This window comes from Haliotis rubra, unplaced genomic scaffold (assembly GCF_003918875.1).
Source record: "Haliotis rubra isolate DU_JTF1 unplaced genomic scaffold, ASM391887v1 Scf717, whole genome shotgun sequence".
Lineage (NCBI taxonomy): Eukaryota > Metazoa > Mollusca > Gastropoda > Lepetellida > Haliotidae > Haliotis > Haliotis rubra.
Window position 1 is genome coordinate 286,203 of NW_025767432.1, and position 15,834 is coordinate 302,036.

A 15,834-nucleotide genomic window follows, 5' to 3' on the forward strand; every position below is an offset into this window, starting at 1 on the left:
AGGGTTGTCAATTTAATTGTTTTATAGTAGTGAGTTGTTTGGTCGGATGTACGAAGATGTCAGATCCGACCACACTAACCTACTGTTTTATACAGGTAGGGTTGTCAATTTAATTGTTTGATAGTAGTGAGTTGTTTGGTCGGATGTACGAAGATGTCAGATCCGACCACACTAACCTCCTGTTATATACAGGTAGGGTTGTCAATTTAATTGTTTCCACAACTTTTGTTTAGAAATTAAAAAAATGTATTTTTTTCAGTGGTTGAATTTATTCACTAATTGACTGGATCCAAAAGAATAAGCTAAAGACCATACTATTTAGTTTTTATATGTGTCTTTTTAGAAATACTAAGGTTTATCCTGCTTTATAATGTCGCTGTAATATTGATTACGCATAACAGAAAAAGGATCCAAAATCTATAATAAGATTAGAGAGGTACTGATTATAAATGCACAATTATAGTTTATGAAATCAAAACGGATGTTTATTGTGATTTATCATTTGTGTGGTATGGCTATAATTTTCACCTTAAATTTACGATTTGTAGGAAACTAAATATATGACCTGTTTTGTTCATGAAGCTGTCAATCTTCTTTTTAGCGGGAAGCTTGATAGACTCTATTCAGAGTAATCTTTTCCTGGTAGCAGACGCTCTTCAACGCATGCGTAGTAGACAACTCGTTATGTTTACATCGAGCCATTGCCATGTGAAAGATGGCAGATTGGGAACCCCACTGGGACCACGAACTAGAAGTAGTTCGCTCATTGGAGGGAGAAGTCGGCGTTTTTCTGCTCCCTGGGGAGTCCGAACTATTCACATGTGTTATCTCCGAGGCCTGCACGTCGCCAGAGCTAAATATACCACGAACCTCATCCCCCAGGCGACTCCATCTCGTGGCAGACTCGGGGTGTACAGGAAAGGTTGGGTCCCAGGGGAGAGCCCCCCTTGGGCGCAGTTAGTTTCAGGGCAATTCAATATTCATTTCATGACGTAGCTTGGGCCCACATGCTGGGTTTTAGCTTTCAACAGCGGAATACAGCGCCGTGCGCTCTCTCAGACAAGCTGCGTTGGGGAACCAGGGTCTGAAATGTCGCGCCGAAAACAAGCACGACCTAAATCTTGCAAACGTAAGTAAAGATTATGTATAGATCTATGTGTTTAGTGTGCTGTGATTGTTGTCAGTGCTTTGTATGTGACAGTACTCGGCGTTTCTTGTATGGTGAAATCTCAGCTACTGGCAGTCTGACACTGCAGGAAATAGTGTCGCTTTGAGTGGAATGACTGTCACATGGGGTCTTACGATTGAGTGAGAGGCGTAGGGTTTAGTTCCTGGAAGTGAACAAGTGAGACGAACTAGATTGGAAGTAACACGTTTTGGGATTTTCTTTTCATATGGCGTCTTGTTAGAATTTTTACATCTTGTCTGTGGTGAAATGTCTCATTTAACTTGTCCAGAATGACATGATATGGTTTTGTAAATGAATCTCTTGTCCGCTTCATCGTGCTCAGCGTTCAGTCTGCTCGTATGCTACTATCACTGAAGTCATAATAATGAATGGAATATTGATTACGCTTGTAGTCGTTGATTTGTCAGTTAAAATTGATTGGGATGCCAGCATAGATGTCAGGACAGGACCAAATTTCATCATATGTTTTCTAGCCTGATTCCCTCACAGGAAGGGAAGCATTCACGTAGTAAGAGTAATATCTTTCCCATCTTCAAATGTACTACTTTTTTAAAAATATGTTCTGATTACACACTGGTTATCAGAATTCATCTGACAGTACTCCTGTAGTGTTACATGGTAAAACAGATATATTTGAAGGATGTATTTTCTCAGTTATCATTTTCGTAATGTATTATTGATATTTTGAGACAATGAGTTTGATAAGAAGTCAGAATTAAGTGTGTCACAGTAGTGAATTAAATAAGGTCAACCACTCTATGTGTCAGTTGTGTCTTTCATTATGGTCCCTCTGTATTACATGGCCTTGTTGATCAATATCTCCACAGCCGACTGTCACCTGTTTCTGCTAGGTGAATGTTGCCAGTTACCAAGGGGTGCCTTCATCAGCTATTGTGCTGGTTGTGATAAAGTGAGGAACAGGGCACCCTGCTGGCAGTATCAGCCGAGTGATAGCCTCTCTCCTCTCTTGGCGCAAACCCCCTGGGGTGGGGATATTGAACACAACCTGACCCAGGGGGTAGGGAGGGGTTTTTCCATGGTAATGGGGGAGGTGTTGTCATGGTGATTTAGATGTCCAGCTGTGAGTGATCCTACATTCCTCCTGAGACATGGTCACAGTTAGACTGGTGTTCAGGGCTATTAAGTATAGTCTCAATTTACACGGGCTGTTTTAATGTTGTATTTTCCAATTTCATTTTTTTCTCCAAATGTCAATGACAGTTACAGTTGAGCGGACTGAACCATGAACTGAAACACATTTAGAATTTCAGTTTTTAATTCATTCAAATATTTCCCTGTTCAGTCTGTGACTGTATAAGTGGTTGTCAGCAGAATTACATAGAAATTAAGCAACATTTGTCAAATAACATCATGTTTAAACATGAGCAGATTGTTTTTCAAATCTCCATTGCTCATATCCATCCATTTCCATAGTTCCCTAATATGCTAATCACATGTCAGTCATGGTTAGGCATACCCCAAAATGTAATAAATATTTATCAAGCCATAACCAGATATCTTTGTATGTCCTGACATGTGTGTACTATCATGATATATCACATTGTGATAAGAACTGAGTGTGGTAAGTCACAATGCACAATAGTTAATATGACTCATATACAAGACACCTATCCGCACCATAAGTTGTCTCTGTGCCAGTTCATTACCAATATGGCAAAATGTCTCGCGTCCTGTACAAAACAATTCAGTGTTAATAATTAAGGGGGCACTTAGGTCCTTGAGGTATTCTATTATTGCATTTGAATGTATGGAGGTCCCAAATCTTAAATTTTTAACTTTTCTGTTGTGTCCAGGATCTTTGTCATTCAGCTTCTATTTTTTGAACAACCATCACAATTATAATGTTTGATGATACCTGACCTTCACTGATGACATTTTTTGCTTTCTTTTACAAACTCAATGTTCAAGCCAAACTCTGTGCACGAATTATGTGCAGAAACACTGATTTACTAGAACACACTCCATGTTTTGGTGCCACTGTATGAGCCTCTGTGGGGAGTCTAGGTTAGAGTTAGGTTACTGTCCCCAACAGTATATGTTTGTTAAAGGAGGAAACTGTGTGGATTAGAAGGTCAGTCACTAGGTGGATTTGATGGTCACTCTTAGAAACCTTGTTGACAACTTGTCATTCCCTACGCATTCATGTCTCACTCTACCTGATCATGTACCACCCTACCCATTCATGTATCACTGTACCTGATCATGTACCACCCTACCCATTCAAGTATCTCTACCTGATCATGTACAACCCTACCAATTCATGTATCACTCTACCTGATCATGTACCACCCTACCCATTCATGTCTCACTCTACCTGATCATGTACCAGCCTATTCATTCATGTATCACTCTACCTGATCATGTACCACCCTACCCATTCATGTCTCACTCTACCTGATCATGTACCACCCTACCCATTCATGTCTCACTCTACCTGATCATGTACCACCCTACCCATTCATGTACCGCCCTACCATTCATGTACCACCCTACCCAATCATGTATCACCCTACCGAATCATGTACCACCCTACCATTCATGTATCACCCTACCCAATCATGTATCACCCTACCCAATCATGTATCACCCTACCCAATCATGTACCACCCTACCATTCATGTACCACCCTACCCATTCATGTATCACCCTACCCGATCATGTACCACCCTACCAATCATGTATAACCCTACCCAATCATGTATCCCTACCCAATCATGTACCACCCTACCCATTCATGTACCACCCTACCCAATCATGTACCACCCTACCCAATAATGTATCACCCTACCCAATTATGTACCACTGTATCCCTATCACTGTGCTGTACCAGTGCAACTATATCTTCAAGTATCGATGCATATACCACCCTACCCCCTTTTGTGTAACAACCTTCCCATTTATGTAACACCCTACCAATTCATGTAACACCCCACCCAGTCATATTCTGTTAACACCAGCCTCCATGCCATATGTACCCTCAAATACCCTATGTACTTTCAAGTACCCTCCAGTACCCTCAGAGACAACTCTATCATCCTGCATCTTTATTGGCAAATGTACCCTTCCAGTTTACTTTTTGATAAACTACGCACATGCACCTATATTTCCTCCAGTACTATGTACATATTTCATCCAGCACCTCTTCACTCCCTACATAACTTAGTTAAACTTTTAACCTGACAATGTCACAACGTTCCTGATTCATTTTCATTATCAAACATGTTAGGGTACAATTTCCAACCCCCTGTGATGCAAAGTGAATTAATTAGAAGAGCCCAGGACTAGAGTATATGTCATATATCACTAATGTATGTATGTATACTGTTCTCACACAGTGCCGGGAGAGACAGGTGCATGCACTGCCAAGCTGCCAGGGGGGTGGGAGGGGGCTGGGTTGCTGGGGTGATGCCGAGCTCCCACTGAGAATTACTCTGATTTACCCCAGTCCCTCCCACCACCAGCCTCAGGCTGGATCCGCTTGGCGATGGGGGGTATTGAGGGGTGGAGCTGTCCTCCGTCTCAACAAAACAACCGGATTTTGTTTGTCCTCGGGTGGCAGGCTTTGTCATACCCCATGCTGATGTTAATTTAACATGTTGTCAAGATAACATCCTTGTGCATGTTAATGAGCAGTTGATGGGGTTGGAGGCTATTAGGGAACACTTTTTGCTTTCACACTTTGAGACTGCATTCCTGACAACATCTCATTCAACATTCATTATAAAGGCCTGTCCTTTTTGTTTTCTATGAATTAGCATTCCTTAATTTTGTTAAAAAATGTTTCGTGTTTTCTGTATTTTCATTGAAACTTTATTTATGACTTTATGAAATTAACCTCATATGAACCCGAAGGTGACTCAGGTTAGAATATTTCCCCATTACTGAATCATGTCCATTGTGATTAAATTGGATTTGTCGGTCTGGCTCAGTGACTTGGGCCAAATAATATTTTTTTGTGGTTCTGATTACACCTCTTTAAAATTTAGGGTCATATAGGTAGGATTATTTTACATTTTATTTAGAATTAAAGTACAAACTAATAACACATTATCAATGTATAAATTATAATTGTTTATTAATCAAGCTTGCAGCCATTATGTCGACTTTCAGAATGACCGATGTCCATCGGTGCCAGTGAAAAAACAAGGGTATCTGAAAGCTTATTTTATTCATACCGCCTAAAAAAATAGGGATAACACCAGAATTCATGGGTCGATGAGTTAATCGGAACCACAACATCATTTTTTAGGCCTTGGTTGATGGTGTGTCACCGTATCCTGACACCTTTGGAGTTGCTGATGATATCCACCACTGTTTTGTCTTACCATTCTCATTAAACACAGGCCACTGGGATATGGGGAAATAGAGCTTACTGTGCCTCAAACCACAAACTAACAAATCAATTATTCTAATTTTTATCATCTGTCATCCTGATGTTTGGCATCAAATATCATGTATATTTGTGTGAAAAAGAGAGCATTCATCTTTACCTGTTCATATATTGGATATTCCATTGTAAAGAAATGACACTAAGATTCCAAGCTATGTGCTCCTAGTTTGCAAATTTGTAAATATAATTGTGATATTTATCACTAAATATTTTTTCAAAATGTCTATTTTTGTCAATTAAGTCCTCAAAATTGACAAGAATGGAAATATTGAAAAGGTATTAATTGATAAATATCACAATTAGATTTACAAATTTGTCTGCTAAGGGCATGTGGATTGGAAAAGAAATAAAATAAAAATAACTCCATGATAATTGATACGTGTATTTATTTAATTTATTCCTATTTTGTCTTCAATTTTATCAGTTTAATAAGATGGATTATTTCACTTTCCTTGCAGTTCCATTGCAAAATATGAATTAGGATTATTATGTTTGTTGGTTTGTTTAATGCCACACTTGGCTATTGGCTTGGGCATGTACTAACAAACCAGGAACAGTAATTGATTTTATGAGCATATTCCCACATCACGTGTAGTCAGTCAAGTCGTCATCTGGTTTGACTACCCGATCCATTAAATCACTAGCCTCTCACCAGCATAGGTCGCAGGGATCCATTTTCACCTGAAATCCTCTCCAGGTGATGAGATTTCCGTGAGGAACATGGTTCCATGTGACATGAACACTTCCGTTGGTTACCAAATGGTTAAAGTTCTTCTCATATTTGTAACCCGTGCAGATCCGGGTTAGAATTGATCTTCACTAATCCATGCTTGTCGTAAGAGGCGACTAACGGGATCGGGTTGTCAGGCTCGCTGACTTGGTAGTTGGTTGACACATGTCATCATGTTCCAATTGAGTAGATCGATGCTCATGCTGTTGATCACTGGATTGTCTTATCCAGACTTGATTATTTACAGATTGCTGCCATATAGCAGGAACATTGCTGAATGCGGTGTTAACGGACAACAACAATCATATTTGTAACATTTGATATAATTCCCCATGTACACACATACCTACAACAATATATGTTAGCAGTAATACGTTCTTTTGAAACATACTTTTCAGATGGGAACAGCTATTAGGAAATAATCTTATGGATATTAAAACGTAATTCAAGATGCTTGCAGTGTTTTCCTTAGGGATATTGACTTCAGACTTTACTTTCAAAAGTAATGTTCTTCCGAAATGTCGAGACATTTAAAGTTTGGAAGATGCTACATATCTCAGGCAATGTAATCGTCCTTGTTCACCTTCAGTTTGGGAAAACAATTCTGCCTTTGAGGTATTAAAAAAATAGTTCTTAGTAAATTTAAAACTTACAAATTTAAGACCAGAACCATTTTTTTTAGATTATGTGAACCCAAGATCCAAGTGAGCTGATGTCATTGTTTGTTTGTCTGTTTTATGTATTTGTCTCTAAAATACATTTCTTATCAAAACTCAGATGCCATTAGCAGAGAGCCAAGTTGAGAGTTAGGTTTCTTGAAGTTTCCAGACATTGTTATCATATCTACTAAATGTTGTATATTCAACATACTAAGTGCAGGCACCATTTTTGACCAGTGGTTATTTAAAAGAAGTAGTTCCTGTCTATCACTAGAAAGGGTTAAAAGATGTACCTTATGAATTTTGTGCTCAATTTCAATCGTTGCATAAAAGAGGTTGAGGTCACCAAGTCTAACAGTTTGGGCACAGAACAATCATGGTTCAGTTTTCAATCTGTAGCTGTGGCACTAATGGGGGAAACCTATGATGTAGAAGACCTGTAATCATTGATTGTTAAATGACAAATAGATTAAAATGAAAAACATATCTTTGCCTAGTGTAAGTATAATTCAGTATAATTCCAGTGTTAATTGACAATGAACTTAAGAATCCCATGATTGGTATTCTTGGTTGAGTTAAAAACAGGGGTCTCCAAGATGGATGTTTTCAATGTCTTCTCATTCACAATATGTGCCTTCAACACAAGCCTCCTCATGGACCACATAAAATATTATTACATGTCTCTGGAAATTTGTTAAAAAATCTCTATCTTGATATGGAAAGATCTCGTGAAAGCCAATGGCAGAGAAAATTGTGGAAAGAAGAAAAACATGTCATTGCAGTAGGAAATTGATGGGTTTTCAGCTGTGTTTTCCTGGAGAAGTAACCTGCAAGATGAGAACAATGTATTCTCCAAGGGGGTGGGGTTCTCTGGACTTGTCCCCCGGGGTGGGGGCTCCCATTATTCACTGCTTGGCAAGCCTACAGCTGATTTCCCCTGGGGTAAGGGTGAGTCAACTGTGCAGCAGGAGATGGGAGACTTGGGATGGCCTAGTTGCCATGGAGCCTGACCCCCCAAGGGGAAGCTGGAACTTTCTCAGTTAATTGTAGCCCTTACCCCAGGGGAGCAGCTGGTTGCCATGGAAATATGCAGTGGAAGTTGGGGGTCTACACAGTTGTCCTGGTGTGGTTTATGAATTGTACATTCATCAGTTTCCATCATATTTCCTTGCTGAACTCTGTGGTTGATGTTAACGCACCAATATTTGTACAGCTTAAATAGTATCAGTGATGGGCTGGGTAAACAGGCCATGCTCCCATGAAACCCTGCTCGTCATGAATGACGTTTTCAATCGCTGGGAATAAGTGTTATTTCACATTCAGTTTGACTTACCCCAAGGAGAAAGTTTTTTAATATTTTTTTTATTTATTTATTCAATTATTGCAATTATTGGGGTTAATCTGATTGACTGCAATATGTCATGATGGTCAGAGCCTGTGAAATTAGTCCCCGTGCTCACAGATATGTGGCCATATAATTTATTTTGGAACAAAGTATACCACTTGTGCAATTCCAGCCAGAAGAAAGTCGTTCTGATGCGTGCCAGGAGAACTACTTTGGGAATTAAGATTGTATGAACTCAGTGCACCTCACCATTATGAACTTCGTCTTTGCTATTTCCTGGCTCATTATGTAATATTTAGGTCAGGCCTATGTATATAGATGGCACCATGATAACCTGTGTTAAATTTGCCTGAAATGTCATTTGTAAGATATTTCTACCAATTTCATTGACAGACAAATTGATTTAACGAGGTACATAGATTGTTGGTGATTGCTTGGAGAGGTCAACATGCTCAGTTTTGATTTTTTAATTGGGATCAGCATACCCAGTAGAGCTTGTTTATTGAGATCTGCATTCATTTCAAGATTGTTTAATGAGGTAGGTTGCATGGTAAGAGTTTGGTTGTTGAGATCAGCATAAACTGTCAGTGACTGTGAAATCAACATGCTCTGTTAGAAACAGTTTACTGACATCAGCATACACTGTTGTTGAGATCAGTATACACGGTTCTTTACTGTTTCTTGACATCAGACCTCTAAAGGTCCGGGTTAGAATATTGATCTTCAATAACCCATGCTTGTCGTAAGAGGCGACTAACGGGATCGGGTTGTCAGGCTCGCTGAATTGGTTGACACTTGTCATCGGTTCCCAATTGTGCAGATCGATGCTTATGCTATTGATCACTGGATTGTCTGTTCCAGACTCGATTATTTGCAGACCGGCACCATATAGCTGGAATATTGCTGGAACTGTTTATTGAGATCAGTTTACACTATTGGCAACTGTTTACTGAGATCAGTTTACACTACTGGCAACTGTTTACTGAGATCTGTTTACACTATTGGCAACTGTTTATTGAGATCAGCAAGCAATGTTAATGATTAATCAGAGCTCCAGATAAGATTTAGCTCATGTGGGTACTGTACCCACTGTATTTTTTTGCAGTGGGTATTATGAATTTTGAGTGGGTTTTTCATTATCCGTTACCCACTGCTTTCAAATATGTGCGTATTTCACATATTTCACGTATTTCAGTCATTTTACTCACCTAAGTATTATGTCATTGAGTAAGTTTACTTAGCAGGTATGTTCTGCCTTATGTCATACCGAAGCAAAACCAACTTAAATATAATGGAAATGATTTCGACCAAAGTTATAATTATTGGTAACTGCCAGTTGTCTGTGGTCTGTGTTTGTCGCGATTAGGACCCCATCACGGGGAATTGACTTATGCACGAAACATTCCATTTTGACACTGATTTTAAGGTTCGAGTTTGGGGGTCGTCTTATCCATGGGGTCGTCTTATAGACGGTCATATACGGTAACTGTTTGTTGAGATCAGCACAAGTAACTAACTGTTTGTTGAGATCAGCACAAGTAACTAACTGTTTGTTGATATCAGCACAAGTAACTAACTGTTTGTTGAGATCAGCACAAGTAACTGTTTGTTGAGATCAGCACAAGTAACTAACTGTTTGTTAATATCAGCACAAGTAACTAACTGTTTGCTGAGATCAGATCAGCACAAGTACAGATCAGCACAAGTAACTAACTGTTTGTTGAGATCAGCACAAGTAACTAACTGTTTGTTGAGATCAGCACAAGTAACTAACTGTTTGTTGAGATCAGCACAAGTAACTAACTGTTTGCTGAGATCAGCACAAGTAACTAACTGTTTGTTGAGATCAGCACAAGTAACTAACTGTTTGCTGAGATAACTGTTTGTTGAGATCAGCACAAGTAACTAACTGTTTGTTGAGATCAGCACAAGTAACTAACTGTTTGTTGAGATCAGCACAAGTGTTAACTGTTTTGAGATCAGCACAAGTAACTAACTGTTTGTTGAGATCAGCACAAGTAACTAACTGTTTGTTGAGATCAGCACAAGTAACTAACTGTTTGCTGAGATCAGCACAAGTAACTAACTGTTTGTTGAGATCAGCACAAGTAACTAACTGTTTGTTGAGATCAGCACAAGTAACTAACTGTTTGTTGAGATCAGCACAAGTAACTAACTGTTTGTTGAGTAATCAGCACAAGTAACTAACTGTTTGTTGAGATCAGCACAAGTAACTAACTGTTTGTTGAGATCAGCACAAGTAACTAACTGTTTGTTGAGATCAGCACAAGTAACTAACTGTTTGTTGAGATCAGCACAAGTAACTAACTGTTTGTTGAGATCAGCACAAGTAACTAACTGTTTGTTGAGATCAGCACAAGTAACTAACTGTTTGTTGAGATCAGCACAAGTAACTAACTGTTTGTTGAGATCAGCACAAGTAACTAACTGTTTGTTGAGATCAGCACAAGTAACTAACTGTTTGTTGAGATCAGCACAAGGAACTAACTGTTTGTTGATATCAGCACAAGTAACTGTTTGTTGAGATCAGCACAAGTAACTAACTGTTTGCTGAGATTGGCTTTCACTGTTAGTATGGTTAGTGATTCTTTATTGAGATCATGAACCTGTTTTCAAAAACAGAAATGATAAATACCAAAGTCTTTCCTCACATGCTCAGTGTAGTCTAACAGAGGTGGATGAGAAATACTGAGGAAAGTAGTAACCTGCACATGTATTCAATGTGTTGGCTTCTGGAGACCAGAGTAGTGTGAAGACACATGAAATGTGTAAAACAGTTTTTACCTGTACACTGGAGTTTCAATCATGATGTAGAAGTGATGGGTAAGCTGCATCAGTAGCTATCTTCATCGTCATGATCCGCCATATAGCTGGAATATTGAGTGGAATATAGCTGGAGTGCGGCGTAAAACTAAACTAAAACTCACTCATTGTTATGATTGTATGTTTCGTACTTACATTTGAGGTCTGCAGTACAGGTATGTGACTCAGCCTGGAATAGTCTGATGGTTGAAGGGTTGGCTTGTCGGGCTGAAGACCTGTGTTCTATTCCCAACATGTATACAGTGTGCAATGGGTCGTTCCAATAAATATTTGCTGTGTATATTTTCTGAACCTCCATCCTGCTGCTGTAACTCTACCACTGTATATTACCAAGATGGATGCTTTGTGACATGTGTTGCTGATAGGTAATAGCTTTGATCTTGCCTTCAACCAGGACAGAATCTTACATTTATGTCTCACTCAATCACCATCCAAGCCACCCACCCACCCACCCATTCTCTGAGAAATGTCATATAGTGACCTCTGATTTTCTCAGACCCTGACTCTGACTCCCCCCTCCCCATCCCCAATGTAAGTTTTAATGTTACACTTGTCAAATTGTCATTATTACAAGGATAATTAGGAGATAAGCATACTGTGTTAGAAAATCAGAGGTATGTAATACAATTATAACAGCTCTAAATGTGATTTAAAACTGAACGTATGGCATGAGGTTTACTAAAATAATGTTATCATCCACTTTTATCGTACAAGATTGCAAATGGCCCTTTTGACTGAGCCCTCTTGTGATTTAGTGAGTGATTAAGTGAGATTAGTTGACAGTGGTATAGTGTGTGTTATTGGGTAGTTATTACACACCATGGGAAACGGTGGACCTGGAGAACATAGTGGCCGTGAGCTAATTGTCCGTCATTTTGTTTGACCTCTGGGATTCTCATATTGACCGTCGCTTTATGTATTTACAAAAAGTTTTTGAGTGATCCATGGGTTGGTTGTGTTTCCTGTAGAGTACAGGTTGCTCTGGTTTGTTTAAACTTTCTTGTGAAATACTGTGTCTTGTACAGGTGTGTGACAGGCAGGACACTATTGACTCCCTATAGAATGAGTGAGTAAGTTTTATCTTGCTTTTAGCAGAGTTCCACACCAGAAATGGGCTTCAGTGCCATGTGGGGAATCAAACCTGGACCTTTTTCATCCCAAGCAAATGCTTTAACCACTGGACTACCCCATTGCCACTCACTTTAGAGATTGAGTGAGTTGGGTTTTATATGCTTTTAGCAATATTCTCGTACTATCACAGCTGGGATTGCCAGAAATTGGTTCCATACATTGTACCTGTGTGGGTAATCAATCTTAGGTCTTTGGCCCGACAAAATCAGGTGGCTGTCTTGTAGCTGTGTATTGCTGAGTGGAGAGTTAACCAACAAAGAAACAAGCATATGACAACATGACATTTCCATTCCTCTGTTGACCAACTACATCATTCAGTGGAAATGTACTACCACAGCTGAAGAAGTGAAGTATACTCCAGCTACTTTTAAGGGGTGGAAGAAAAGCCATCATCATGATGATGGAGGTGGTACATTTTCCCTGTGGGGCCACACACTTTCAGAGAGTGACCTTTTGGAAGGTAGACTGTCCACCAGTAGGATTCTTTTGGAATCCCAGAAAACTGAGGCCATCATTAGCTGTTTTGACTGTTGTGTATCCCTGGCTGATAGTGTTGAACCAAAGACTCACCCATGGATATAAATCTCTAAATGAAATCAACTGAGTCTGCTTTAAAATGGTGTCAGTAGTTTGAGAGATGATGAGTGAGTGAGTGAGTGAGTATGGTTTTACGCCGCTTTTAGCAATATTCAAGCAATACCATGGCAGGGGACACCAGAAATGGGCTTCACACATTGTACCCATGTGGGGAATCGAACCCGGGTCTTCGGTGTGACGAGCGAACACTTTAACCACTAGGGTACCCAAGCACCTCGAGAGCTATTGAACCACTGATCATCCAGTGTCATTTGATGTATCACACCGACATTTTCCTCCATGGAGTGGGTGCTGGGGTATCCAAGATGTTAAAGCATGTGCTCTTCCCAATGAGTACAGCCCATGAGGGTTTGATTCCCTCACTATTTAGTGGTGATAGTTGAAGGTCTTCCTGGTGTTGGATCATCCTTGAGACTGTCTCTCCCCCTCTGGAACTCCATTCCCCACTTCTTGACAGTAGCAGGAAGGATAATATTTCTCTGAAGCACTGACCATGTCGGCACTGAGTGACTGATGGCTGTTCTAGCTAGCCCTTTCTGTTGGTGATACTTCATGACAAAGTGATAGCTAATTTGGTACAACTTTCAGTAACAGAGAATATCTAGTCAATTCACTTTGGCAAAATATGATGTCTGGTTGTGTGTTTTGTTTATATGCGTCATGTAAACACAGAGCGTGTTTGAAAGTTCTTTTGTATTAAGGCTTATAAGCTGTTTCTTGTATAAAATTATAGATTTATGTAGATTTGTATGTATTAACTTGATTTGTAACTGCATTTAACAATAATGTCTGTTTCATTACAGTCCCTCTGACAGGAGAGGATGGCCTTGATCTAGGAGAAGACAACTCCATCCAAGATGAAGACACCCCTGATGTGACAACAGTGGGCACTGATTCTGGTTAGTGTTGTATTGTATGTGAATCGAAGAATTCTGACAAGAATTGTTATCTTATCGGGGTTTTTCGTCTGTGGGAATCTGGGTTAGAATAGGACCACAGATATTATGCTTTTTTGGGAGACAATCAGATGGAATGGGGGGTCAGGCTCAATGACTGAATAGATGGCATATCATTGCAAGAATCGAACACTTCATTCTCTACCCCAGACTTGATCATATTTTAGTGTATCTATCATCAGCATGTTTTGCACGACTTCAGTATTAGGGACTGTTCATAATTTCGATTTGATTTTGTACAAGACATGCAGGGGAACACTTAGGGAGGGGGCATTCACATTTTACATGCTTCTTCATAAAAGTCATTATCACCCCCCGGCTATATTTTATGAATGGTCCCTTACTTGATGACATTGTGATTACAACCACCTTGAACAATGCGCTTTTACACAGAACAACAATGTCAGGTGACATGCCTGCTCTTCTTCTAGAGTCGTTGTCGCAGACCCCAGTTCCTGTAGTGGAGGCTGATGGGACAGAAGAGGACGATGGAGAGATACTGTCAGACGAAGATCCAGCAGAGGTCAGAGGTCAGCCGTTCTGTTGTGAATCGTGTAATGCCATCTTTCACAGCCTGGACCAGTTCATGGACCATCGGAACTTTGACTGCAATGGAGGTAGGGATCTGTTAGTCTTAGTGTGTATTTCCAGGGTCCATCTTTGTTTAACGTTCACCACTCAGATGGTGTGACTGAGACAGCAGCAGGTCCCATTGCTCAAAGCCATCTTAGCATTGATTGTAACCTAGGCTTACAAATATGGTAGTAAGTGGGCAAGTGATTTTACATGTGCCACTGTACCGGAGTACACTAGCAATTTTAAAGTTATTTCAACCCCTGAGCATGTATGTGTGTATTTTTGGTTTGATGCTACAGTCCTCATTACTGAAAGCTATACTCTATAATTAATCCAATCCAGACCAGACAATCCAGTGACTGACATCATGAGCATCACTTCATGCAATTGGGGGATGGTGGGGTAGCCTTGTGGTTGATGCATTCGCTTGTTAGGCCGAAGACCGAGATTCCATTCCCCACATGGGTACAAAGTGTGAAGCCCATTTATGGTGTCCCCTGCCATGATATTGCTGGAATATTGCTAAAGTCAGCATAAAACTAAACTCACTCACTCACTCATGCACTTGGGATAAGGTAACATGCATAAACTAATTATACCAACCTGTTAGTGTTAGTCACATTGACAATCATAGTTTGCTGAAGACCAATTCTTCACATGGGTCGCTGTATGGAAACTCTTGAAAAGGAAACATCTCAAGGAATGTCTTTAAAACAGTGTGGAGATGTGTGTCTCTATTTATGTGATTGAAAAGTGTACTTCATGGTGTTATTCTCCCAAGAGAGGACTAAACACTGTCATACAGCGGGTGTTTTATTGATGCAGGAGGTGCCTTAGCACTAGGAATAATGGCACCAGCTTACACTTTTCAAATCACGTTTTGATATTTCTGTTGCTGTTTGAGAATATTTAATCCTTAAATTGTAACTGTGGAACGTATTGCAACCTAGCCTGCAATAAAGTTGAGCTTTGTGAAAGTTAAACAGCAGAACGGCCTCATGTTCTCTTGATTTGAATAGTTCCTACTCCACCATTATTTCGGTTCTATTAGCGAATCGAGGAAATACCAATCTCATCAGTTTGACAAATAAGGCTGGACATTGCGTAATGCAAGCACATGTGTAGTACATGGAACTCCCTACATTGTTCCTACTTCCTGACTAAATATAAAAGTGAATCCTTGATTGCTGTGGGGAGTATGATGAAATAGAGTTTCATTGCCTGAATCAGATGTGACAAAGCTTAATGCTTTCTGGTGATCAATATCAGGTAGAAAAAAACCCTGTTAATTTGGTAGGATTGGGTTTTGTTTGAAATGCTTCAAAGTTTCATTCAATCTTTCAGGATCAATCTTATTCTAAGTAACCAATTACAACTGTAAGAGGTATGTTAGCCA

General features: G+C 39.7%; 1 protein-coding gene across 1 annotated transcript in view; it reads left to right on the forward strand.

Moving 5' to 3' along the window:
- The first annotated feature begins 700 nt into the window (after positions 1 to 700).
- LOC124259308 (zinc finger protein 423-like) overlaps positions 701 to 15,834 on the forward strand; it is a 67,402-nt gene continuing 52,268 nt past the window's right edge. The window contains 3 exon segments of the mRNA XM_046693416.1: positions 701 to 1,129; positions 13,710 to 13,805; positions 14,294 to 14,479. Of these exon segments, the coding sequence (XP_046549372.1) occupies positions 1,090 to 1,129; positions 13,710 to 13,805; positions 14,294 to 14,479 (322 nt within the window). The 5' untranslated portion in view covers positions 701 to 1,089.